The 26,678-nt window shown below is 39.7% G+C and overlaps 1 protein-coding gene across 3 annotated transcripts in view; it reads right to left on the bottom strand.

Annotated features, from left to right (window-relative positions):
- PANK1 (pantothenate kinase 1) overlaps positions 1-26,678 on the bottom strand; it is a 52,077-nt gene that overhangs the window by 16,201 nt on the left and 9,198 nt on the right. For all 3 annotated transcript variants that reach the window (XM_087432252.1, XM_004427812.3, XM_004427813.3), the window contains exon 2: positions 8,444-8,796. In XM_087432252.1, the coding sequence (XP_087288378.1) occupies positions 8,444-8,796 (353 nt within the window). The remainder of the gene's footprint in view (positions 1-8,443; positions 8,797-26,678) is intronic.

A 26,678-nucleotide genomic window follows, 5' to 3' on the forward strand; every position in this document is an offset into this window, starting at 1 on the left:
CCATAAGAAACTAATAGAGCATACCACTGAGACCGGGACTCTCCCGCAGGGTGAGGAGAGTAAGAATGTTCTGAAAGCAGCAAGAATCCTGCACTTCCTTGGCAGGACATGAGATCCTGAGGGAGGCATGGTGAGCCCGGCAGCTGGGGACAACGCCCATTGAGCCCACAAAGCCCAACTCCCCTTTCCCACTCTTGGGCTTTGGAGTTAGACAGAACTGGCTTTGAATTCTAGCTCTAACACCTACTTAACTGAGGGATGTGGGGCAAGTTACTTAACTTTTCAAGCCTCAGTTTCCTCACCTGTAAAATGGGGATAATAATATCCATTGCATGGTGTTGTTGTGAAGATTACATGATAATAATATACGTAAAATGCTCACAAAGGGCTTGATATGTACAAAGGGCTCAAAAAATGTTGGCTCTTTAAATAATACCACTGAGGTGGTACCAAAGTGTCCTTTTGCGCTCCCATGAGACAAAGACTCCCATTCTCTTAGGTACAAGAGGGAAAATGTAAAGGGGAATGAGTAGGCTGCGGGCTAGACTTAGGGGTGAGTGGCTACTTTGCATCCTTAAAAGTTTAATTCATGGTCCTCAAGAGTGATATTATTGCTGGTCCAGAGGTCTGGCTGGATGATTATTTTCCATGGACAAAAAAAAAAAAAATCTAACAATCACCAACATGAAATTGAACCAATGAAGGAACATAATTTATAAGATCTAACTCAAATTTTTAAAAAATCCCTTTAAGAAAATAATAGTTTGTATTTATTGTCTACTACACACCAAGCACTTGTACCAGATCATTTAATTCTCACAAAAACCCTATAAGTAGCTATTATTACCCTTATTCTACGGTTAAGGCTCATAGAGCTTAAATAACTTTCCCTAAGTGATACAACTAGCAAATATCTCCCACTGACTCACTGTTTTTTTCTTGTCTTCATTCATCATGGGTACTGCTTCTGGGATCTGGAAACAATCTATACAAGTACTATACTTAGATATTTTGCCAGAAAGGCATCATCTTCATTACAAAAGTTAACAGCTAGAAGAAAACTTTTGACTCTGTGTCACTCATCTGAATTTCCCATTCAACAAAATCCACTGAAGCTACACCTGCAGGACAGAATTAGTTAGATCAGGACAGAATTAGTTACCAGCAATGTGGTAGAAGTTCTCTTGATACACAGAAACAATTATTTTAAGTGACACTTGGTGATAAAGTAAATCTATCTCATATTCTGACCATTTCACTTTTTATCAAGTGAAACTTTTGGGTGGGAGGCATGTAATCATACACGTTTTAAGGAGACCTAAAAGGTCTAAAGACCTAAAAGACTATAGTGAGACATAGCAGTATAAACGCTATCTTCTCAGTCCTCCCAGATTCCTTGGCCCTATGAACCTCTTCCATTGCACTTACAGCATTGGCCACATTCTGGCTTATTTTCTGGTCCATCAGGTCCCCCTAAGCACCATGCTCAAAGGCCTGTCCATAATAATTGCGTAATAAACATTTGTTAAATGGAACAGGGAAAGTTATCACCTCCTGGATCACCCCAAGCTGAAAAGCAGCAATTTCATCAGCAAATCTTGGGACCATGGGTTAACCTGCTTAAAAATTAATCAGAAGTCCATCAACAATATTGACAGCCATGCCCAGAGCCAACAACACAAACATGGACACAGACAAGTCCGTCCACCTGGACATCCTGAAACTATGCTAGAGAAAAAGAAAAATCTGTCAAGGCAAATAAACTAAGCACATACAACTTTGATCTGAAAGGAAACATCGTTATCTCACCTTTCCCTTCAAAATTATCTTCAAATAAAGTGCTAGCAGCAAACAAACATCTCTTCTACCCAGTTGACTGAGAAATGGATATTTCTGAAGTCTGAGGTCATGCATCCCCAAACTGGGAAACAGAAATATTAGTCACTTTCATTGAGACCTACAGAGACCTCCCTCAAAAGTCTTCGCCATCCAGGAAAAAGGACAGAGTCCCAAGTGGAAGCAATGAGCCAAACCATTACTTGGACTTTCAAACAGGCCATCTGAAATTCAGAACAAGATGGGAATTACTCCTCAGCATGAGGACAACTGAGTTAACTTTGTGGAGAGCCTATAACAGCATGTTCAGATCCCAGCTATGGAGAAACACTCTTTCTCTGGGTTTAGTTTTCTTTATATCAGGGGTAACAAACACAAATGCCTACAGGAGACAGTAAGAAAACAAAAAGGAGCAAAGCCCTTGACTAGATGTAAAGTAACAGGATGATGGAGATTGTGGCACACAAGATAATCCACACGTTTAAAATTCACCCGCAGCCCACCGTTGCCATGTAGTAATGGGGGCTCAGTGTTGCCAGATGATCCTATTTTTCAAGAGCCAGAAATCCAGATTTTTATGTGAAATCTTCCAATTTTTAAATGCTAGCAGCTAATTTAAAAATTTTTTAAAAATATTGAAGGCCAACGAAACACATCTGTGGGCTGAATCTGACTTCCATCTTACTAATTTTATGTATATTCTACCGCTGATGACAGATCTGAAATATCAGTTCCAGCAAATATGCAGATGAAGCTTCAGCTACTGTGAACATAACCTTGTAACTGGGGTGTGCTGGTAAATGTTTAACAACCAGCTCTCTGGGAGCAAATGCCTTGGTTTATAGCATTTACCAATTTCTGTGGTATAATCACCCCCACCATGGCCAATTTCAAGCTACCAACATGATGTCAATAAGCACAGAATTGGGAAGACATGCATACAATAGGCTCTCTTAAGTCAGTAGGAGCTGACTCCAGTACCCCACTGCTTGTAACTCTTCTCACCACTTTTGGAGAGTATGAGTTCTGTCAATTCCTAGATCCTTAAAGTTAAGTTTAAACCATTCCCCAAACTTAAAAACAACAAACCTCAGCTTGTCCTAAGACTCAAACTCTGTAAATAATGGAAGCTAATATAAAATTGTACAGATCTCATCTCATCTGTAGGACTTTAGGCTAGGAAGTTATTATCATTACCCATTTTGCCGACGAAATACATCACTAGGGGTCAGCAGGTTAAGTGATCTACTCCGGATCCCAAGGTTAGCAAGTAGGGGAAGAAAGTTGAAAAAACTTTCAAACAACTCTGATGAACTGACATTGTTTTGCCTAGTACCAAAGTCACCCAAGCAAGTATGGGTGCAGTGGGGTTCTCAAAATCACCTGGAGAGTTTGTCAAATCCCAGATTGCTGGGCCTCACTCCGAGAGCTTCTGACTGCATTTCTAACAATATTCCAGGTGATGCTGATGCTGTTGGTCTTGGGACCACACCGATTTTGGAGCTGAAGAGCTGGGATGAGTCCATTACCACACCCTACAGTGATAACAGGCGTTTGATCAAGTCATACTCTCCCCAATAGCAGCTCCCCGAGCTAACTCGCAGGGCTGTTTTCAAGAATCAAATGAGACGCCTGTGTGAAAATGCTTTGGAAATTGTAAAGTACTATATATGAGTTATAATTATGTGAGAAGTAAAATAATTCATGTGTTCTTATGTCAAGTTGAAATGCATTTGGAAACACCATTTCCAAACTGAAGACTCTAATTTTTAGAGGGAATTAAGTGATTCCCTGTATGCTAAAATTAGAAAAAATATGGTTCCTAAACACAAGGCATGCTCAGGATACTATTTTAAGAGGTTCTCCTTATGTGCTTCAGCTCTATCTGTCAAAAATAACTAAATAGCTAAATAAATAAATGTGGTAAAAACCATCCCAGAGGATCCATACCTACTCCCCATGGGAATATTCTATGGACCTACCCCTAACCATTTATACCACTCCCCTGTAGTTGAGAAATGAATCAGCAAACTGTATTTCAGAAATGAATAAAATACACATTTGTATGATACCTTCCACTTCCCAAGGTGCTTTGCTGACACTGGCTCCATAAATCATATTTGGAAGTGGCAGAAAAGGTTATCTTACTAAACCAAGAACAATTTGCATATAAAATGGTTGATTCTGAAGAACAAATTACACTCAGGGCTCTTTTCTCTTCACAAAGGAGAATTAAGAGAGACCCGAGAGAGAGATGAATTTCAAAGACGTTCTGTGAGTGAGAAATACAACAAAACCTCAAAGATGGTTTTTTCCTCCCTGCACCCAATGATAGAAGAGGCCATACATGAGTGATCAAAAGTGTCAAGCCAGAACAAAGTGGAGAATGACAGTGTCTCTCAAACCTTATGTTCCTGCAATATCAGAAATCAGTCTCGGGATTATAATAGGAACCAAGCTAATAAATGTTCTTGAATGGTCCACTTGGATTTAGAATTTCACATATCCATAATTATACCTCATCTGCTCCTGATAATTTTTCCACCATTATTAACTTTTTAGGTTGTTTCCTTGGAGATTTCTGGCTTACAGAAGGCCAATTCTTAAGTCCTCACAACTTGAAAAAAAGGTAATGAAGCAATCAGAAATCCTTTTCTCTTCCCTAAATCTCATGTCGACCAAATAAGATTGTTGTTATATCCCGCTTGTTCAAAGGATAGGTCTTTGTTTTTTTAAGTAGAAGAGTCATTTCTAACTTTTAATTAATGTTAGTCTTGGACTTAACAAAACTGACAAGGAAAAGTATCTTTCGTAATAAAGTGCTTAATGGACAGAACAGATGACTTTTTTCTATAAACTTTCTATTGGTGGAATACTTTGCATTGTAAAGCACACTCTTGTTGAAGTTAGAAAGTATAGTTGTGGATAAAAATACTAGAATTGCTTCAAAAAATATCTGGTAGGCTCTTTAAAACAAAACTCACAGAACGTAGTCAGTGGGGAAAAACACCAAGTTAACTGAAACCTACAGTGTGAAGTGTCACACCTATAGCCACACAGAGTGTCCCCAGTGAGGACCACTTTTTTAAATGGTGGGATTCCTCACTGGCTTACCAATTTCTTAGACCATTTGTAGTTAGATTAGGTTTTTCTTTTGTGTTCCATTTTGGTGAATCATTAATTTTGAAGGCTAATTTTTGCCAGTCAGAAATTTCGTGTGACAGCGATCCTAAAGTGTTAAAAGAATAAGGAAGAAAGGAAAAAAGGAAGGAAGATAAGAAGGAAGGAAGGGAGGGAGGAAGGAGAAAAAGGAAAGAAAAAAAGAAGAAAGAAATGCAGCTTTGTTTAATTGGAAGTATTCTACATAGGGGTCTAATTTAATGCTTGTCTCAGGGTTTATAGCTCTTTCTTGTACATTCTAAATTGGATGAAGAATAGTTAACATTATCTAAGGATTTACGTACATTTACTATAAAAAGAAAAGATATAGTCATCAAACAACAATTGCTAACTATTCAGAGTCTGCTGAACATCTTTTAGTTAGCCCCAATTACTCAGATTTTTAAAACACGTATTTGTAAAGTTGTATTATACCAAAAACAGTGATTTTATACAGTAACAATGACAGGACTTTACAAGTATATATATGCACTGCTTTATTTTTTGTCAGATTGTTTAATATATACAGTAGTATATAGTGATTCTTTACAAATAAGTGAGCACTTTCTATTTCCTATTCCGGAAAGGGGAAGAGCTTGGCTATAGTACCTAAGGACCTTAGCACTTACTGTCCCCTCTGCCTAAAATACTCTCTGCAGATATGGCCATGGTTTGTTCTATTACTTCTTCTGGTCCCTGCTCCAATGTCACCTTATCATGCCAAGACCCTCCCAGCACTCCCTATCCCCCCCTTGCCCTACTTTTTCCCACTTATCACCATTTGGTATATTCTATATTCACTTGCATATCTGATTACTGACTGTCTCCCTGCACTAGAATATAAGCTCCAGGGGGCAGGGGATTTGTTTTGTTCATAACAGTACTTGGCGCATAGAAAGAGCATGATAAATACTTGTTGAGTGAGTGAACGAGTGCTTAGGAAAGAGGATGATCAAACCTATTCATCCTCATGAACTTTGGAAGGATGAGGGCACAACACTTAGTACACTGACAAACGGCCTACAGGAAGAGCTCTACCTTCTTCAATTCTGTCTCCACTTCTGCCAAGACTGAGCATGGAAACAGAAGGCAGCCCATATATGACTGTTATGCAAATACTCCAGGCCATTTGGCAAATACATTTGGCAAAGACTTCCTCCCTGCTCCAGCCTATTCATTAGGCTCCAGCAGCATGCCTGAAGGAGAGAGGCTTCTTTATCTTGGTTGTAATAAGATATGACCTTTCTCAATTCAGAACCTTGAGGAACACACTTGCTCACGGCCAACATATATTGAGTAACTTTCTCCCTGAACTTACGTTACCCTAGAGGAGGGACGGAGGCATGGATGGAGATTGCATAAATGCTCCAGGTCACAGGTTCACTTCAGGCTCCCTAGTGGAGATGGACAGACAAGGTGTCCTTGAGGGACCTGGGGAGCTCACAGCACTAGAGGTGGGTCAGCATTTCCTTCTGAATCAGAATTGAGCCAAGGCCCCAGCTCTTACATAGGGGGCACTATTAGAACCTCTCAATCTCTCTTGAGCTTTAGTTTCCTTGTCCATGTAGCACAGGAATGATACACTTCCTGTTCTCCAAAGGTCACTTCTGGTTCTGATGTCCTAGAAATTCTTCCTCCTCTCTCCACCTTACTCCCACCTTTTTGCAGACAATGAATCTGAGGCCCACAGGAGGGCCATGTCTCGCCCAGTCACCCAGCTAGTTAAATGCAGAAACAGGACTAGAATTCAGGTTCAATGCTTTTTCAATTATGGACTCAAATTTAATCTTCATGCCCCTGGATCTCAACCTTCTTAGTTTCAAAATGCTTTGATCACTGGGCCCCTTTGGTGGGAAAAAGCTCCCATGGATCATTTAAGTAAGTGGTGGTGCCAAATTCTACTGCTGGAGAGGGACAGGGGACACAGAATAAAAAGCGAAAACTTGAATATAATCGGTCTCACTTAGATACTGCTCTAGGACTCTGTTGCCAGCTCTCACAGAAACTACTTACTACAATCAATGTAGTTATTGATGTTATTTTTGAGGATACAAATAAAACTTGCATTGATAGCTTTATTAAATATCATGGATCATGCATTGATTCATTAATTTACTTATTAATGACAGACTTTATGGCAAGGCTGGATTACATTAGCTCCATGACAAAACACCAGTAATTTGCATTCTAGGCTCTGAGAAAATGTGTTTTACAACTTACCTTACTATATGTTCAACTTTCTGGCAAGACTAATCCCAAACTCTTCCAACCCTTCCTTCTCCTATGTTCAGTCACTTCTGTTAATCTAGCTTCCTTTATTTTCTCCATCTATTATTTCATTTTATTCTCATTTTATTCCCTATGAGATGGGGCTGGACAGTATAGAGATGATCTTGACTGTAGAAGATGAGGAAATTGGAAGACATGGGTGTTAAGGCATTGATATATAAAAACTCTGGACTCCATGTTACTCAGCCACATCTTCCATTTAGCCAAATTGGTTAAATCTAAATGAACAACACAGAGTTGGTATGTACTGCCAGTCAGGATACAGCATTATTCTTATTATGTAGAACCATACTGCCTAAGTCATATTCATTAATAAAGGAATTCACCTATAAATAATATCAAATATTTCATTTTTGTTTGTAAGCAAAACTTCTGAAAGACATTCATAAAACAAAAAAGATGGAGCAAATGGGTAGAGAGAAGTATTAATTTTTAGTAGAATTTATAGAAAGTCTTTCCTGCAGGCCTCTGTCTATACATCTATAAAACTGGCATGATTATGCTTTTCGTGAAACTGCAACAGTCTGTGGAAAACTCTGAAATACTTTAGAAGGGGGTTTATATCATCCTGTCTTTAGCATATTGCACAGCAGTAATTGTAACAAAAATGATGATGTAGCTAATATCTATTGAGCATTTACCAAGTGCCAAGTACATATTATCTCATTTAATCCTTCATGTAACAACCCTATGAGGTGGGAACTATTTTATTTTATTTTTATTTATTTTTTTGGTGAGGAAGATTATACCTGAGCTAACATCTGTTGCCAATCCTCTTCTTTTTGCTGAGGACAGTTGGCCCTGAGCTAGCATCTGTGCCCATCATCCTCTATTTTATATGTGGGACACCTGCCACAGCATGGCTTGATGAGTGGTGCATAGGTCTGTGCCCAGGATCCAAACCTGCGAACCCCGGGCCACCTGAGCAGAGCATGCCAAATTAACCACTATGCCACCTGGCTGGTCCCGCAGTAGGAACTATTTTTATTGTCATATAGATGAGGAAACTGAGGCACAGAGAAGTGAAGTAAACTTGTCCAAAGTTCCAAGGTTAGTAGTCTAGTTCTTTGCCATGAGATGCCATGGTTATGGACATGTGAGAGGTTTTTTTTCTTTAAGGGGTGGTTTTGTTGTTTTAACAAGGACAAGCCCGACATACCATTCTGAAGTCCTCTTCGAACTTGAAAGCCCCTCCTCCCGTGGCACAGAGAGTGGTGTGAAGGCTGGAGAAGTTCTTCTCGCTGCCCATCTGAATGAACCTGTGCATAGCACAGCTAGGAAAGCGGATGAAGTGCAGGTTCCCTTTGCGCCCACACATGGTCAAGTTTTTCAGTTCCAGGTGGACATCTCGGATCCCGGTTTTCCCATAAGCAGTATTAGAAGTCAAATACTTCCTGATGCTCTTCAGGTTCTCCACTTCCTCTTGTTCCTCTTCAGCTGTAATATCCTTTGGTTCAAAGTAGACCAGTTTAACCAGCGTTCCACCAATATCCATGCCGAACCACGGGAATGCTAGAGGACAGAAAGACAGCGTGCCAATGAATTCTGTACATTCAAAGAAACACTCGATTTTTGAATAAATAATGAAATGCTGTGGCGTCACATCTATATGTGCATTTAATATTCAATTTACTATATGTGCCTAAAAGAAGGCAGGCAAGGAGAAATTCACAATTTAAATGGTGCCCATGATTCTGCCCACACTCCACTCAGTTAGAGTCTGCCTCAGAATTACGAGATGGGAAACAGGATTCTGCAGTTCCCGAAGCCAGTCTCAGTTCCCATGTGCTTCTCAGGGCTTGACAATCTCACCAAGTTGAGTGCAATTCTAATACTTAAAGATACATATTTTGCATACCCTGTGGCTCCCAAATGCTATTTTTTGAGAAACTCAGCCAAAGATACAGTGATTTGTTCCAATGCCAGAGAAAAAAACTGGCTATGCTAGTTTTTGTGTACCGAGAGATGGTGTGTTGGTCTCTAACCCTCATGGTGCCTTCCTAGGGCACTTTTCAATGATAATTTTTACAGTATTCAATGTTTGTCTACATGAGCTGACTTTATAAGACATAACTCCACTGTTTTAATCTACAGAAAAAGGAGGAGAAAGGGAGAGAAAGTGGGCTATGAGAGATGATGGGCAAGACATGATGATCCCTATGGTAGCAGAATTCTAAAAACAAAACAGCTGGTGTTACATCTCATTTCTTTCTTCATTAAGCAGAGACACTCTCTCCATCTCAAATTGCCTGCCCAGAAGTCCTCAACCCAGCGACTGTTAGAATCGCCTTTAACATTCTAATTTCTGGTCTCCTCTCCCACAGATTCTGATTTAATTCACGGATGGGACCTAGGCATGAATATTTTTTAAAAATTCTCCAGTGGTTTCAATCTGCACGCTTGGCAACTACTACACCAGAAGAATCACAGCCACTGACAGGCAAGCCCACAAATCAGCCAGCTCTTGACCAGGTCTGCACACAAAGACTTGCCTCTAGGTGTGTATGGGTGTGTATACATATGTACACACACATATACATATAATCTGTTGGCGATGCTTATCTATGACAAAATGAATCTCCATCACAATTATTTTTATTGTTGTTAAAAGAGAACGAGCTGAGCTCTCTGAACAGGCCGACTTTATTTAGAGGCAACCTAGAAAGTTAATGCTGTGCTGTCAAATGCTCTGCAATGAACACAGAGCAAACCCAAATGGGAATCCAAAATTTGGAGTCTCCCTTTTCATCTCCCTTAGCAGACTCCATGGGCTAAATCTCAAACTAATATTAAAACTGAGTTTAAGGACTCAGGGAGCTAAAGTGGCTTCTTTCAAAAAGTTTATTTTACTTAGCCCTAGAGAACCTCTATCTGAGCCCTGGTCAAATTGCGCATATCATACTGAGAGATGATATTGCCTGGAACGTAAGCAGGACCTACAGAAAGTTCTTTTTTCTAAGCAGCCCTACTACTTAGCTCTCTACATCGGTATTTTGGGGAGGGAGGTGGGAGAGGTACATAGGAGGATCCCTGTACACAGAATCTTCTCTCTTGTGCTCCACTGTTGTCATTTTAGCTGTGATCCAAGCCAGCTGCTCCACACTTGGTAAGCAGTAATTCTAACAATACGGAAAAATGAAATCCCAAACTCCCTAAAAGATTAAGAGGAGCCAATTCCACTGGCAAGACCAAGTTAACAAATGTCCTATCATCTTCGTGGAAGTTTGCAAGGCAAATCCCACACAGCCCAGTATAGGTTGGGAAGCTTGCTTGTCCTAGCAGGAGATAACAGAAAACTGAAAACAGCTCATCCTTACTAGTCAATTCTGGTCACAGATGATGTTTCTTGGCCCATTCTCTAAAACACTGCCAGCATGACCCACAGTGTAGGTAACAGGTAAAATTCTGAGTCAGGATTCAGAATAACTGCTTCCCAGAAGCAGCAGCCAGCAACTAGCTCCCTCCACCTCTCTGGATCTCTATTCCAGTATCTGTGAAAGCAGTGGATTGCATTAGAATGGTCTCCAGTTCCCTCTCTACTATAAACTTTGTATGGATTCTTTAAGAAATACAAAAAAATCATAATCATCCCAATCATATAGGCTGACCAGAGCCCTAGTTTTAAATGTCACTGAAATACTCTACGGCATGTCAACAAGTGCTTGGGCTATGCACCCAATGTTGTAGTTACACTCCATTCTTATCCAAGTAGGGAAGACACCTACTACTGGACAGGAAGAGGGAAGGGTCTGCTGGAACCTTGCTAGGATAACCATTTTGGAAAGACTTTGGCAACATCTATTAAAATTAAAAGTACACATACATTTTAACCCAGCTAATCCTTCTCCTGGACCATATAAAAAAAGCACCAGTGTTCGAGGATAGGTATAGAACATTCATTGCAGCACCCTTCAGAGTGGCCAAATTAAAATAAAACAAAACTGGAAACATGCCCTTTAACAGGGAAACTGTTCAATAAAGTGCATGATTTCCAAACCATGGAATATTGGGCAGCCATTGCAAGAATGAATGAGAGCTATACCAGCTGCCAGGAGAGATATCCTCAATCTTCTGTTAATGAGAAAAGCAAAAGATGCCTAGAAGTGTGAATAATTTATTTACTCTATTTGCTTTGAAAAAAAAGGAGGGGAGGAAGGTAGGGTGGAAGAGAGGAAGAAAAGGAGAAAGGGAGAATGGGAAGAAGGGAGGGAGGGAGGAGGGCAGGCAAGCAGGCGGAAGGAAGACCCCTACGTGTTTATGATTACATGAGCCTGCAGACAGGTATAGAAGGCCACCCCTCCAGGTTGTTAATATTGTTAGGGGGTGGCAGGAAGAGCAGGTTGTGTGGGTGGAGGCTAGAGATCAGGGGAGGGGATGGAGAAAATTCTACACTTGGAACTTTCAGTATACGCAGAAGTGAAAAAATAAGAATTCAGTGATAATGAAAAATAGGACACATCTCAGCACAGAATGGACAGAACAAGCTGTGTGAAACCCAGAAAATAATCTAGTTCTGTATCAGAAATCCAATATTCACCCAGTCACGGCTGTCACCAGCCTTCTGAGATGAAGAGTCCCCAAAAGGCCTTTTATTTGGTTGGATATTGGTAAGTACGGGCAACTAGAAAGAGGTCTCACTCTGAAAAATGTGACAGGGGACACCTAAACATTCTATAAATTATTTAGAATCCTGGTTTCTTCTTCCTGCCTCACCTCTTGCTTATTTTTGAGCCATTTCAAACCTTTTGTTGGCAACTCAACAAAACAGCGGGAAAAAGTGTAGAGTTTTGGAAATTCAGTTAAATGTTATATCAGCAAATTTAGTTAAGGTAAAAAAAAAAGAGAGAGAATAAGGATTGAAGTACTGTATTAGTTTAAATGGCAATAGAAATTGCTTTCACTTACCTACATTCGTTACCTTCATGAAAAAGTGAACACTCTTCTATTCATATTTTAATGCTTTTTTACAGGATACTATCATATTTTAAATGTATAGTTTTATTCCTCTTCCTGATATCAAAGTCTACCTAAACCTATGCTTCCCACATATAAGGTGTAGATGGAGATAGAAGAGAAGGGGAAGGAAGGAATCCCAATGCAGCTATCATCCATGACTCGTGTTCTCTTTAATCCAGGATGTCCAGAGGCTTTGATAAATTCAGCTGAATCACTGACAAGAAGAGTCTGTTCTGTGTTTGCCAGAAGTGATGTTGGTTCTAGACACAGAATGTTTGCATTCACCCTTTACTCCTCCTTAAACCAGAGGTCATTTAAAAAAATTTCTAGAATATTCATCAAGGATGCTCAGCAGGAGACTCTATTCAAACTGCATAAGAAGACTTCAGCAAACAAGTTAATGATCTCATTCAAAATGGCTTCTACCATAGTGAGGTGTGTATAAACCAGAAGCTGAAGCTCATAAAAGAAGGTGCTATAGGGGCCGGCCCCGTGGCGTAGCGGCTAAGTGCGCGCGCTCTGCTGCTGGCGGCCTGGGGTTCGGATCCCCAGCACGCACCGAGGCACCCCTTGTCAGGCCATGTTGTGGCGGCGTCCCATATAAAGTGGAGGAAGATGGGCACAGATGTTAGCCCAAGGCCAGTCTTCCTCAGCAAAAAGAGGAGGATTGGCATGCATGTTAGCTCAGGGCTGATATTCCCCACAAAAAAAAAAAAAAATGTGCTACAGGTAAGTAGTTGACTTTTGGTCCATCTTCTCTCAGTATATTCTAAAGAATAAAAAGAACTATTTCCTAAAGAAATTTTGCACATGTGCACTAGGAGACATATACAAAGATGCTCATTGCAGCAATCTGTAGCAATGAAAAACGGGTAACAATCTAGCTGTCCATCAATATGTAAATAAAATGTGATATACTTATATGATGGAATACTATATAGCTAGGAGAATCAACTAGATTTATATGTCTCAAGATGGATAGAGTTCAAAAATAATGAAGGAAAACTGCTTTCATGGTGAGCGGAAGTGATGTGTAGGTCCTCACTTCCAGGCCAGAGCATTTAGTTACAGGCATGAGAAATTCCAGAGCTTTCACACAGGCATGGGAAGCATTCAAGATCATGGCTGATCTGTTAATCCAGGTCCTGGAGCAAGGACGCAGCCAATCCTCAATGCACATACAGCATGAGCACGAAATAAACCTTTTTTCTTTAAACCACTGTGATTTGGGTATTGTCTGTTACTGCAACAGAACCTGGCCTATTCTGACTACTACTTGGAGTGGAGTGCTGCTTTAACAGCACAAAATATGCGGCATTGGCTTAGAGTCAGGCAGCAGGAAGTGAGGAAACGATTTTGGAGGCCAGCAATGCATATGGTAAAACTATTATATATGATGACTTGGAAGGCAGAAAATAAACCTAAAGAATGAGTAGATCTTGTGAAAGAGATTGAAAGTCGAATGTTAGTAGCAAGTATGGTTACTATTGGCTACTGTTGGCCACGTTTTACAAGATGTAACCAAAAAAGAGAGGGAGAGAGAGGCTCAGGAAGTAATTGACTGGTTTACAAACAAAAAGGAAAGAGAATAGAGTCCATCAAGTCAGACTTGCAGAGTTGGAAAAAGGAGCTGTTTCTCTTCCCCAACAGATAAATGTAAAACTGAGAAAGACTTTGTGCAAAAAAGGGTCAATGAACACTTAGCTTTGGGGTGAGGTTCAAAGGGAGAGATTGGCTATCACACCCACTCTTAACACTCTGAAAGGGTTTCTTATTTAATTCTTATTGGCTTCTTATTTAATTCTTTCAATTAGAATCGTTCAGGGAAAAAGAGACTAGATGGCTTCCCAACCAAAGCCTAACAGGTTCAAAGCATCATCAATTAACTCAACAAAGAAAGACATGGAAGCCAAAACACAAAGGCATACAGTGAATATAAGTACGCCAAGAACTGAGGGCTTGATTGATTGGCATATGGAAATAAAATGGAGTTAAACAGATAAGAAACCTATTTCCTTTTGAAAAGAGTTGTACTGCCAAAGAAATCAAGAGCATGAACCTAAAAAGCCTGGGAAGACTGTTGAAGACCTGAAAGACCTCTTGAGCCCCCAATGCTCTGAAGTCAAGAAGCGGCTGAGAAAGCTGTTCAGCCCCCACAGGGGGCACATTCTTTAATGCTCACTTCAATGTGCTCCAGGAGCCTGTTGGAAAAAGCCAAGAGCTGAAGAGAACAATGCAGTGAGGAGGCCCTTCCAGAGAGAAGAATTAGGACTCCAAAGGAACATTCTTCACCTACAAGGCAGGGAGTGCAAAGGGATTTCAGAACTGCTTCTGCATTTTATTTTTATTTTATTTATTTTTTGGTCAGGAAGATTGGCCCTGGGCTAACATCCATGCCCATCTTCCTCTACTTGATATGCAAGACGCCTGCCACAGAATGGCTTGATAAGCGATGTGTGTAGGTCTGCGCCCCGGATCCGAACCTGCAAACCCCAGGCTGCTGAAACAGAGCATGAGAACTTAACTACTACACCACGCTGGCCCCGGCTTCAGCATTTTAGAATGACTGAGGACCAGTGAATGGGTGAGTCCCATTCACTTCCCTTCTGAATAGGAGTGTACAATGGGTTTTCCAATGTTTGTTTCACCATTATATATTAATATACAACGTGCAAGCAGGGGATCAACAGCAGGTAACTTGCCTCTTTCAGTTCAGAAGTCTCTAGATCAAGAGGACCCACATCTAGAGTTGATGTTGAAATGACTTTGTATCAGCCCCTAATTTAGTGCCTACTATGCATCATCCAGATGCTGTGACTGGGTGGGACTTTGGGGTTGGTTCTTTTCGGGAGGGGATGAGTGTATTTCACCTGCAGGAGGGAGAGTGAGCCAAATGTCTGGTCATCAGAAGAGTAAATTGTGGTAGTCACCAGGGCTGCTGGGCAAATATTTCTGGTTTTCTTCCTTCCAGGCCTGTGGGGTCAGACTGCAACTCCTGGCCATTATAATTGAGCTGGGCATGTGCCTAATCTGACCAGTGAGTTCTGAATGGAAATGGTGTGTGTCACACCCAGGCAAGTGCACTTATGGCTGATGTGAGACCCTTCAGAACTCTTTCTCTGTTACCATAACCAGCAAAATTCAAAATAATGATTGCTCTATCAGCTGGGACACAGAGCAAAGAAAAGCCAGAATGGAGGCCCCAGCCACACTTCAATGGACTTACAGTGTGAATGAAAAATGAACCTTTGTTATTTTAAGCCACTGAGATTTGAGGGTTATTTGTTACTGCAGGATGATCTTGCTTGTCCTGACTAATAATACCCTCCATCAAAATCTTTGGCTGTTTTTCTCCCTGGAACCATCCCTCTCCTGCAGAACCAGGTCCAGGGACTGCCAGTATTGCTGATAAACATGTGGTAGCTGAGTGTTAATAAAAAGGTATGTAGGTCCTGTTGCATTTATTTCTGTCTAAAGATTTCTCCAAACACAAACCAAGACTGGCAATCTGGTAGCAGTCAAAACCATGAAATGAATCTGTATTCCAAATATTGTGGTGAAAATATTTTAAAATTTTAATGGTAGTTGATGGCTTTAAAACAAAGCTTGTTTCTTAAAGACCTTTTCAGAATACTAGAGTAGTCTCTGAGGAGCACTTCTGCTTCCTGCAGTAAATTTCAAGAGTACACAGTGAACTCCAAATAGCAAAAACGAGCAAAGACCAAAAAAAAAAAAACCCACAGAAAAGGTTTCCTATAAATCAAAGAAACAATTTTAAAGAGCTAAGGGAACCTGACGTGAGAAAATTCACCTCCTCTTGAACAACCAGCCACAGAGCTTTAAGAGGTATTCCTGGTGAGGCAACACTCCCTAACGCCAATATTTCTTCCTGTATGGAAATTAGGCACGAATGCTCAGGATCAGCTCCTCTGCGCCCGGGTCTGACTCAGCAGCCTGTTGCTGTCATGGACAGTTGAACTGTTCCTGCAATGTCCGACCAAGTTGGAATTTGCTGTAATAATTGTGTAGGGGAGCAGCAGGACTCAATTTTTTTCCCCACTCTTTGTGAATAGATCTGTTAAGCAAACTAACAGGTGGAAAAGATGTTTGAGGATTGTGTAATCAACAGAAAAAAAGGCTTTCAAAACACTTTGGAGATATTTTTACACTATATGAATGCTAATTATGTTCAAGTTGCTTAAGGACCTCTATAAGTTAGAAAAAAAAAAAAACCTTGTTAACTTAGAATTGTATTTCTTTAAAAATTTGCTATGTGAGGGCTAGCCTTCCCTTCACTAGGTCTAAATTTGGTTGATAGTATAATGTAATTCTCTGCTACTACATTCATAGAAACATTTAACTTTAAGAGGTGGAAGGGACCTTTGGTGAGTCCAGCATCCTATTTACAGATAAGAACACCGAGGCTTAGAAAGATCAAAGAATTGTCTGAGGTTAGTCACAGTAAGTATTAGAACCCATTTTCAGTTTCAGGAGCCAATGAATTGCCCATTTTGCTAGGCTAATCTGAGTTGAGTTGTCTATCACTTGCAACAGACAGAATGATTGTGAGCAAGTGTCTTTCTTGAGCCATTTACTAACCTGTAAAATAGAGGTGGATTAACCGATCACTAAAATTCTGTCTAGTTCTCACCTTCCATCATCCTAAGTACAAACACACAAAGCCCTCCCAAACCATACTTTTAACAGATTAAAACATAAGAGCTGAAAACCTAAGAACTATTTAAGGGCCTTGAAGAAAGTGGTAAATGTAAAATTTAATAAAAGGGTTTCCATAACACTGTAAAGAAACCCATAATTATTGCACATGAGCAATCTGCTAAACATTAAATACTCTATGAAAACAACTTGAGTCATGGTTTCTTTCAAATTAATGCATACCAGATTTCTTTAGTTTGAATTTTAGTCACATGGCAATACCCAGTGTTGGCAAGGGGACAAAGACATAAGCACTTAAAAAGTACCAATGGGAATGTAAACTGCTGCACTCTTTCCTCGGGGCTATTTGGAAATACATATTAAAAAGCTCCAGATTCCTATACCCTGTGATACATTACTTCCACTTTATCCTAAAGAAATAATTATGCACGCATTCCAAAATTTATCTTTAAAAAATCATTGAAGTTTTACTAATCATAATGAGAAAACTAATTTTTTGTCCAAAAATAGAGGGCTGGTTAAATAAATGATTATCCATTAACAGGAAGGAATAATACACTGCCATTAAAATCATTTAGTAGGATGGCATTTACTGATGCGAGGAGAATGTTCATTATATATTGTTAGGTGAAAAGGGCAGGTGATTAAATGGAACATTTTGTATGATTACAATTTTGGGTAAAAATTAAATGGCTATTTGTATACAGAAAAATGAGACTAGAAACATTAGGCCAAAATGTTAACAGCAGTCATCTCTGGATCGTGGATTAGGGTGATTTTTTTCTTCTCCTGGCTTTTCTGATGATGTTTTTCAATTTTTTTACAATCAATACGTTTAATCTTCATAATCAGAGTTATTTTAGGGTTCTCAATCAAAAACTTCTCCGTAATGATGCAAAAGAAACAGAAATTGTTTTAACTTGGCTTCAATGAGCAGATAGCAGATCTCCAGTCCTGCCCATGGAAAACAGTATGCCTGCATTCCTCATCTCAACAGCTCCTTCCCTTCCCATGCAACACCCTACCCATATCAAGCCTGTCATCGAAATCCTTAGACACAAGCCATCAAGAATGACAAGGAAAGCCTGACACCCACGAGAAGAGTCGTTCAGCCAGTTCCATGCTTGACACCACCAGGGCTCCCCCAGGTCGGAATTTAGGGTGAGAAGAGGCCTGACTGACCCACCTATGCTAGTGTCAGGGCGAAACTCTGTATGTTACACGTGGAAATTCAAAACATATTTAAGGGGATACAGGTATGTTTGTGGGAAGGGTCACACATCCCTGTGTGACAACAACCTTTCCCCCCGCCTGGCACAGCCTCAGATTCCCATCAACTCTCCCTCTTGCCCAGACAAGAATGGGAACAAAAGAGCTGATCATATCATGTGAGAGAGAAAAAGAGAAGAGCCAGGATTCCTTTCAGAACTTCTGAGGCAAGTAGAAGTATTATCTGTGACATGCGCCACCAGAACTCACGTCTCTATTTCACCACCTCTGCCACGTAGGCCCAAATCCTCTGTTAGATACAACAGGTGTAGTACCTAGGGCCTGTGATATTTTTAGGCACTCATGAAAATATTTGAATTTCTTTTAAAATCACAAGAAAACGTGAACTTTCAGGTTAAAAAAATACTGTAATATACCATATTAATACATTCATCTTTATACCAATGCAGTCATAAAATAGAATTTTTATTTATTTTTTAAGGAGGAAGGGGCCCATGAAGGCAAAAGTCCCTGGAGTCCACGGAAGTCAGCCTGTTTACAGTTTGCTCCACAGCCAAGCCCAGGTTAGAAGTGACATGATACCACCCATACAGTCTACTTGGCATTTGCAATTTGAACTGGATCTCTACGGTTTGTTTTCAATAGTATTTTCTGAAAGCTTTGGGGGCCGGCCCGGTGGCGTAGTTGTAAAGTTCGTGCTCCACTTCTCGGCCCGGGATTCGCAGCTTCGGATCCAGGGTGCGGACCTGCGCACCGCTCATCAAGCCATACTGTGGCAGCATCCCATATATAAAATAGAGGAAGATGGGTACAGATGTCAGCTCATGGCCAATTTCCCTCACCAAAAAAAAAAAAGTAACTTCAATTTTAGTACTTAGTGCAACTAAATTTTAAAGTAAAGGTTTAATTATAAACTTAAAAACGGCTGGCTATATTCAACTACATTGTTTCTCAGATTTGCCTCATCATAAAAACCACCAAAGGCACTTGTTAAAAATACCAACTTCCAGGCCACTGCCTGAAGACTCTCATGCAATGGACTGGAGGAAATGTTTTTAATGAGGGGGCCTGTATCTTACTGGTCAAGTTCAAAACCACTGTTCTAGTGGAATCAAAATGAATGCTGTAAGTAGCTGGACCACAGTTTGAAAGTGAGAAACCAGAGTCTGAGCAAGCTGCCCTAGCTTGTAACTGGGAGGGAACTTGGACGCTGATGGCTTGAGGGCAATGCACGGTAATGACCCAGCAGACATCCCTTTCCCAGGAGGGTCTTAACACATCTAATCGCTTGTTAATGAAATTATTTATGGGCCATTTATAACATGAGTGCCGCAGGTGATTTTCAAATTTTAAATACAGCTTTCAAAGTTCCAGTTATCATCCATCCATGACTAAATCCCATGGCTATGGGTTTAGAAACGTTCCGCATATAATTAAATTTCGTCCATGTGCTCTTCTCTCCTAGTGACTCCCATTTTAAAGGTAACCATGCATTCCACTATAAAGAAGTTAGTTCTGGCAACAGTATTCATGTATTTAGGTCAGGCAGGCAGACATTCTTTGATTTCCAGCCCATGTGGCTGACCTTGACACAGACAACCACATGAAATCAGAACAACAAACAGAAACACCAACATAAAAGCTATGTTACTGTTTTTTTATAAGCTTAAGATTTGGGAGAAAGAAAAAGCTCTTGCAAGGCGCCATTCTGGCACCAGTAAATGTATTCTTAGCTTGGATCTGGACCAGGAGGAAGCAGGGGCAAGATGGAGCTAGAGATGAAGGGATCCAAAAATGTGAAACCCACGAGGTTAAAAAAACTTTTCCTTGGGGCCGACCTGGTGGCGTACTGGTTAAGTTCTCGCTCTCCACTTCAGTGGCCTGGGGTTCACAGGTTCCGATCCCGGGCACAGACCTACTCATCGCTCATCAAGCCATGCTGTGGCAGGCATCCCACATATAAAGTGGAGGAAGATGGGCACGGATGTTAGCCCAGGGCCAATCTTCATCAGCAAAAAGAGGAGGATTGGCAACAGATGTTAGCTCAGGGCTAATCTTCTTCACCAAAAAAAAACCAAACAAAAAAAAAAACCTTTTCCTTGAGTGTCTGCCTCAAGCCCCTGAGCAGCTCAGTGAAGTGCAGTTTCTTTCCCAAGGGTCTGGGGCCTCTCCCTGCCACTCCTACAAGAGAAATCAGACTAAAAGGAGGAGTATCACTCCAGTGACCACTAACCTCAACTGTTCCCTTCCATCTCTGTAGTCAAGCCCCGTATTTCTGCTCCAGGTCTTAAGAAAGGGAAGTGGTAGGCAGATGAAATTTGTTTACCATTCCGAAGTAATGTTCTCAGGCTCAAGAGGTGGGAAGAAAACACAATTACAGACATTTTCGATCATCATCCCTATTTCTCATCAAGAAGATGCCTGTCCTGCTCAATCTAGAGGCAACGGAAGGTGAAGATCAACCTTCCATGTGGTCCTCACCTTTAAATCACGCCACCTTCTTCATCAGAAATACAGTCCTTGGACTAAAAAGATTCCATAGTTTTGACTGTGCAGAGGTATGCCACACAGGTATGCACCTGTGTGACTATCTCCAGTGTGATCATTTCAGCAATCAGAGCTGATCATAGCTTACACCCAGGATGGCTTCTCCAGCTACCTAATGCCCTGCAATGAGGCTCAAGATGGTAATCTCATTTCTTGCTTAAACAAATCCCAGTTTAAACCACCAAGAGGTTTAGCTTTCTGTCTTGACAAGCCACCAGAGCATGCTTACTTACTCCAGGGATGCTACTGACAATTTAATACCAGGGAGTGGTTAATGAAAGAGGCTTCGGGGAGAATAGCATTGCTAGGCGGCACCACCAGGCAAAACAACAGGTCTACCAGAAATGGGCTTTGTTCATTTATTTTAGCTCCACTGTGAAAGTCTGGCAAATCTTTAAAGTCTGGCGGGGTGGGGACAGGGGAAAGATGTGCCAACTGCTTACATGGCAACGCAAACTGAAATAAAGGGGAGGTCATAAGCACCCTCCTCAAATAATCTGAGACCAACTCCATGCTTATGCATCCATCAATTCATTGAACAGTTATTTATTTTGTCCCTACGCAGTGTGAGGCACTGTGGCACAGCGTTGGGATACAGCAATGAACATGTCTCCTTGGCACTTACATTTTAGTCCACAAAGACTGACTGTTAATCAAGAACAGTCTGGAAAGAAGACGTGAAAACTCTGCTATGAGTGAAATCCACATTGTCCTAGTACCAGACTTAATTTACTAATTTACTTAATTAAAACAATACTTTAATATTTACAAATGGCAGCTCTATGCAGGGTTCCTTCTTAAGCAGAGTAACTGTCACAAAGTAAAGCCTGACACTTCCTAGTCACTCAAGAACCTTATAATTAAGCTGGAGATGACACTCAATCCTACAAAAAGTTTAAAATCATAGGACATTAGTGTTGGGGGAACATAAGAGCTCTTTTAGGGAAACGCACATCAAAGCCACAATGAGATAACACTTCAAACCCACTAGGATGGCTATAATATAAAAATGGAAAATAACAAGTGTTGGTGAGAATGTGGAGAAACTGGAATCCTCATACACCACTGGTGGGAATAGAAAATAATGCAGTCACTTTGGAAAACAGTTTGGCAGTTCTGCAAGAGGTTAAACATGGAGTTAGTGTATGATCTAGCTAGTCTACTCTTAGGTATATGCCCAAGAGAAATGAAAACCTATGTCCACACAAAAACTTGTATGCAAATGCTCATAGCAGCATTATTCATAATAGCCAAGAAACAGAAACAACCCAAATGTCCATCAACTGATGAATGGATAAATAACATGTGATGAAATAATATTTCCATACAATGAAATACTATTTGGCAAAAAAAAGGAACAAAATACTGATATACACTACAACATGGATGAACCTTGAAAACACTATGCTAAGTGAAAGAAGCCAATCACAAAAGACTACATATTACATGATTTTATTTATATGAAATGTCCACAATAGGCAAATCTATAGAGACAGAAACATTAGTTGTTGCCTAGGGTTGGGAACTGTAGGAGAAAAGGGGAGTGACGGCTAATAAGTTTTTTGGGGGTGATGAAGTGTTCTAAAATTGATTGTGGTGATGGTTGCACTCCGTGACTATGCTAAAAACCACTGAATTGTACACTTTAAATGGGTGAATTGTATGTGAATTATATCACAATAAAGCTGATTTTATACATATATAAAGCCTTGGCCCAATCCCTTCATTTTATAGATAACTTTTAAAATATAAATGCCAAATTATAATAGTATTTGAAGGAAATCTTTCTAAAATGCATGACCCACTTTTCCATATTCTTAAACAAAATAGAAGAAAATTTTAGCTCTTTCTCATGACTCAGGGTCATATGAGAATCAATTATTGTGCATATTATATAGTGATGCCCTGAGGAACCACATAAACCTGTGCGTCCCCGGCCGCTATGTTTTGAGTATTCTTTTGTCTCTATTGTAGCTTTCTATGTCTTGCTTTTGGGGTGTTACTGACGTATATGTATTCCGAACCTGCTGCATATGAATGCAAAGATACCAGAAAATCAGGTCAGTTAAAACTGTGACTGGTAAGGGTAAATAGACTCAGAGAGAGCACAGGAAGTACTCCAAGTGTAAAATGCATAAGCATCTCCTGTTTTATCTACTTTCCAACACTGATTTTTGGTTGCTCATAAATATTTGCTTCCTTCTGGGTTCTCAGCTGTCTTCTGGGTTATCGCTGGCAAGTTGCCAGAATTGATGATCACTGAAATTAGTAATAAATGTTTTTTTACCATAACCATGTTTTTTTACCATACCAAATAAAATGTTTTTTTACCAAAGGCACAGTTAGATGTAATATCTAATTGGGAAAAGAGATTGAAACTTAAATAATATAAATATGAGCATGTGAAGTATTTTATTTATCTGGTGCCATTTAGTTTGGGGGCATAGTACCCTCTTCTATATCACTAAGGTGAGAGTTTCAAACTCTTTAGTATTAGAACTTTTCTTTTATTACCTCTTAACTCTAGATCTCATCTATGAACGAGATAAAAAGCAACATCTTATTTATATTGGTTTATTTTACAAATCATATCACACATTTAATGTAAAGTTAACGAGACCGATTCTGTTTTGATGAATATAAAGGCTGGAAAATTGTCACTTAACGGATGATAGTTGCAGTTTCATGAACTTCGGCATCCAATTTATTTCTGTACTTTGTTTGGATTACACAATATGGAGAAAATCTTGATTCACAGAGAGTAGGTGCAAATCCTAACCGTTATTTGAACAGCTTTCCTTGCCATCTCAAGGATTTCTTCAATCAAAACTGATTCAGTAGCTTGAAAGGATTTACTGAAAATGTTTCCCAAAAAGCTGAATACTTAAAATGTCTAATTCCTCACTTTGCTTGTAACAAATGTAAAAATCAAACAAAAAGCATCTAAACCTTATAATATGTGCTAAAACTCTAAGACAACATTATAAGGACTTGATAAGTTACCCATTTACTTGTTATTATACAACTAACCTAAGCTACAGCGAGAGCATTTGCCAAACAAATATGCCTATGCCTTGCCTAAAATTTAATCGAGTGTGATACGTGTGTGCTGAAGTGGTGTACTGGCTTGTGCAACTTTATCTGGACATATATGCACAAGGCAAACTTTTTTAAAGACTTCAGAGCTACAAACTTGTCAATCAATGGTCTGTTTATAAGAATTCAGAAGCAGCTTATTCCAAGGCTTATAAGAAATGAGTTAATCCAGCAACATTGTACCAACTAACATTAAGGGCTTACTATGTACCAGGTGCTGTGCTAGGAGTTTTAGATGCAATATTCAATTTAATTCTCATACCCCAATGAGGTAGGCACTATTATTATGCCCATTTTACAGATGATGAAACTGAGACTCAGAGAATTTAAGGAACTGACCCAAACTGACCACCCAAAGTTAGGTGGTCTCCAACACGCCTTTTAATTACAGCTTTTAAATAGACAAAAATATTTTTAAAGCACAATTCTAAATGAAATAATTGGACACCCTAAAAGTTCCATCCCATATATAGCTGATGCATAATAAATATCTATTGAATGAATAAACAAAAGAGCAAATCCAAACACTTTGTACACCGTTACTTACACAACCCAGTATAAAAACTCATATTAATGATGTCCCTAAATTATTAGAAAATATTAAATAATACTCATTATTCTATCAAAGAAGGCAGGGATGTATAAAATTCAGTTGAAGCACATTTTTCATAAAACTGAAAAAGTCATAAAACTGACAAAAGTAAACTGGCAGTTATACAGATAAGAATCCACTGATGTTTAACTGGTTTGATCCCCAGGAACGCTTGACAAACAAGAGTGATACAATAGATTCAGGATCTTTTTTTTGTTCTTGTGGTTAACTTGAAATACAGGGTCATAGGTCTAAAGATTGTCTGGAATGGCACATCTCACCAATTTCAGCAATACCCTTCCTGTCAACCTCAGGTTCAACCCTGAATCCAGCACCTCCAGATTCCCAGGCCTGAGCCCAGTCCTACATCCTAATGAGTTCTCTTCAGGATGAGTGCTAGCTTGCCTGTTCCCACCCTAACGACTTCAGAGGGAAGGAGAGGGGTGGGATTCTTTTAAAATTGTTCCTAATCTCTCAATCTCAAGATACAAACTACACAGGAGATACTACTCACTTCTAGTCCAGTGATTTTGGGGTGGTCCCAAAGCAACTTTTTTGGCACAGGACTATTTCATTCCAAGAATGAGGTTTCAAATATCAGATTATGAAGAAATGGTTAAAAATTAATCATAAACAAACAATAACAAGTACTGGCAAACAAAGGAATCTTCCAGGGCAACACAATATCCGATTTTCACCTATCAACAAACAGATGTAACCATTTTAACTGTGGTTAGTTAACTGAATTTATTCATCTAATTGTGCATCATAAAACACTATAGTCTCAACTGGATAAAATACATTGTTAACTACTTTAGCAAATTACAGATTATGGTTATTTTTTTAAAAGAGTTCTTATCTTTTAGAAATATATATATGAAAACATTTACCATTAAAATGATATGATATCTGAGATTTGCTTCAATATCATCCAGTCTGGGAGGGGAAGTTGCACATGTAACACATAAAATAAAATAAGCTTGGACATGAGTTGATAACTACCGAAGCTGAGTGATGAGTAATTAGCAGTTAGTTATACTATATAGTCTAGTTTTGTATAACATTTGAAGTTTTCCTAAATAAAAAGATTTTTTTTTAATTCCAACAATCTCCATATATTCATTCCAGATAGTGAGAGGACTAATGAAGCACAATGAGATATCTTTGGAGTAAAACTCAAATGGGTAGGAACTGGGTAAGTCCCTTTTTTGCTTATAGATCCTGCTTATGGAACCAAACACACCCCGTTCCTTTCCCTCTTGGTTGGGACAAATTTCAACCTGCCCGCCTAACCAGAAACATGAAATGAAGATATTCTGACAACTCCACCCAGCCATTTCAGCAGCACTAAATAAATTATCAATCACCCTAGAAAGCTGCAAGGCTCAACTGAGTCCAAATTTACACCTAGTTAAAGAAAAAATGTTGGTGTTCCCCAATCCACAAGTAATGAACATGTAACTCGAAATAATTCAAGTCATTCAAAATAAAAACAATAGTGAAATAAGTATAAAGAAGGCCAAAGTTATGGTTTTCCTGTGATTAATACTTTGGTGCCTGCATGTATATGTATCTGTAAACATAAAGACATGTATATTATATTCTTCTTGCCTTGGTTCCCCTGCTGCATTGCTGTACACCAACACCCACTTGTTGGTGAGTAATCCAGCACTGAGCCCAGTTCTATTTGGGGTAGGAGTTTTAAAGGCAGAAAGGGAGGCAGACAACAATGTGATTCTAAGTTCTACCTTAGAATACCACAGTGGGCCCTCAAATATTTGTAGAATATTTTCTTTCCTGAGAATGAGGCTTCCTTGTCTAACTTCTCATCCTCTGGCATTATCCTACTTAGCAGAGGCCATACTGACCTTTTCCTCCCATTCTCTGCCTCAATGGGACTTTTCTCTGAGTGACCTGTGACCTGTATCCCAGTCAGTGGTACACTGGTAAATGTTTAATAACTGGCTCTCTGAAAATAAAGCCCTGATTTTCAGCATTTGCCCATTTTCACTGTGTAAATATACCCACTATGACCAATTTCAAGTTATCAACACGAGGACATGGAATGCAGAGTTGGGAAGCAACGCATACAATCAGCTCCCAGAGCCTGCAGGAACTGGCTCCAGCATACCACTGGGACTCCTGGTTTGCCCAAGATAATCCCAGTTTATGCCTACGGTCCTGGCATAATTATTAATGGTACTCTCTACCACTCTTTGAAAGTGTTAATGAAATATTATGTGGTCACCCCAAAGAATAAATCACATTTGGGCCACTTCCTCACAGTAAGAACCTT

The sequence above is a fragment of the Ceratotherium simum genome, chromosome 6 (assembly GCF_057802395.1).
Source record: "Ceratotherium simum simum isolate JZ-2026a chromosome 6, ASM5780239v1, whole genome shotgun sequence".
Lineage (NCBI taxonomy): Eukaryota > Metazoa > Chordata > Mammalia > Perissodactyla > Rhinocerotidae > Ceratotherium > Ceratotherium simum.